The sequence below is a fragment of the Myotis brandtii genome, unplaced genomic scaffold (assembly GCF_000412655.1).
Source record: "Myotis brandtii unplaced genomic scaffold, ASM41265v1 scaffold123, whole genome shotgun sequence".
In the NCBI taxonomy this organism is placed as follows: Eukaryota; Metazoa; Chordata; class Mammalia; order Chiroptera; family Vespertilionidae; genus Myotis; species Myotis brandtii.
Window position 1 is genome coordinate 5,273,779 of NW_005354291.1, and position 1,581 is coordinate 5,275,359.

A 1,581-nucleotide genomic window follows, 5' to 3' on the forward strand; every position below is an offset into this window, starting at 1 on the left:
CTGGGTTGTGGGCTCGATTCCCAGTGTGGGGCATGCAGGAGGCAGCCGTTCAATGATTCTCTCTCATCATTGATGTTTCTCTCTCTCTCTCTCTCCCTTCCTCTCTGAAATCAATAAAAATATATACTTAAAAAAACTGCTTAGTAATATTCAACACAATACATGAGAGTCAGAGGAAATAGCCTATATTTTTTTAGAAATGGCTGGTTTTTCAAATATCATTTTAAAAGCTTGATAACATCAATCTGGTCACTGGATTTGAACTCAGATCTGCCCAACTCTATTCGTTTTTCTATGAAGGTCCTCATTTTGCCATCTAACTAGTTTACTGGAGAAATGATTGTTTCTGAATTTTGTATCAGTAAGTAAATGCTATAACCAGATCATCTAGCTTTATAACCTGAAGTTATCAATCTTTTTTTTCTTTTAATATTTTAATTGATTTTTAGAGAGAGAGGAATGGAGAGGTAGAGAGAGAGAAAAACATTGATGTGAGAATGAAACACTGATTGGCTGCCTCCTGCATAGGGATTGAACCTGCAGCCTCTGGGTGCACAGGACGATGCCTGACCAACTGAGCGACACCAGCCAAGGCAGGCTCTTTCACTGGCCAGGAAAAAACCCAGAGTGCTATGAACAATGGAAGCAATCAGCACACACAGCCCCCGCCCCCCCCATCCTAAACCTGTATGGGTCGCCTCAAATAATTTCTTCCCATGTAGAAACGAACCTACAAGAATTTGACACAGGCCTCAGTCATGAAAAGTGGTGCATCATCACAGAGCAGAGACCCTGCCTGCCAGGCGCCAACGTTCACAGCTTACCTGTCTTTGTTCAGATGATCATCTTTGGTGACCAGCGCCATAACTGCCATCCTGTACATGTGATCTGATACGCTCTCTGGCCTCTCGACATTTCTGTACACCCAGCCAGTCCGTGGGACTCTCTGGTGAAAATGAATTAGAGGGAGAAGTTTATAAAATAAATATTTTCACTATCTGCTAGGCTGTTCAATAGAAATCCAGGGAATAGGGCACAGAAACAGGGTAATGGTTTCAGAACATATTAAAAAAACAAACATAACTAACCGAAATGATCAAGATCTGGAATCAAATAAAGCAGTGAAGTCAGCAGAGAATGAGAAAGAGGTGGGGAGATAATTCCCACGTACACAACACAAAAGTCTAATAATCGAGGCACTGAAAACACCCTCCCCTGACGTTCCCCTTGCCTTCCTGTCACTGAGCTATACATCTCGGAACCCATACAAGTCCTTTGGACAAAAATAAGCGTGTAAAGTAGCTCATTTTTCATCACAAGACTCGGGAAGTTCTGCCTCCCAACAAGGCCATTGGGCAGACACCGATGGAAAACGCTGGTGGAGGCTCTGAACTTGACCAGGGGACAGACTTCCCAAGGCGTTTCTAAGGGCTCTTCCTTCTATTCGCATCACGATGTGATCTTGTGGGATCAGAAGTCTACATTTCTCAAGAATTGTATAAACTGTAGTAAAAGTGACAGGAAACAGATAATTTTGGAGAATGAACTTAGAGAAATTTAGCAAAGTCTTAACGGAGCAGC

The 1,581-nt window shown here is 42.5% G+C and overlaps 1 protein-coding gene across 1 annotated transcript in view; it reads right to left on the reverse strand.

The window, feature by feature from the left end:
* The window catches only part of HDDC2 (HD domain containing 2), a 13,790-nt gene that overhangs the window by 11,302 nt on the left and 907 nt on the right, over window positions 1–1,581 (reverse strand). Inside the window, exon 2 of the mRNA XM_014533918.1 lies at window positions 825–946. Coding sequence (XP_014389404.1) covers window positions 825–946 — 122 coding nt within the window. The remainder of the gene's footprint in view (window positions 1–824; window positions 947–1,581) is intronic.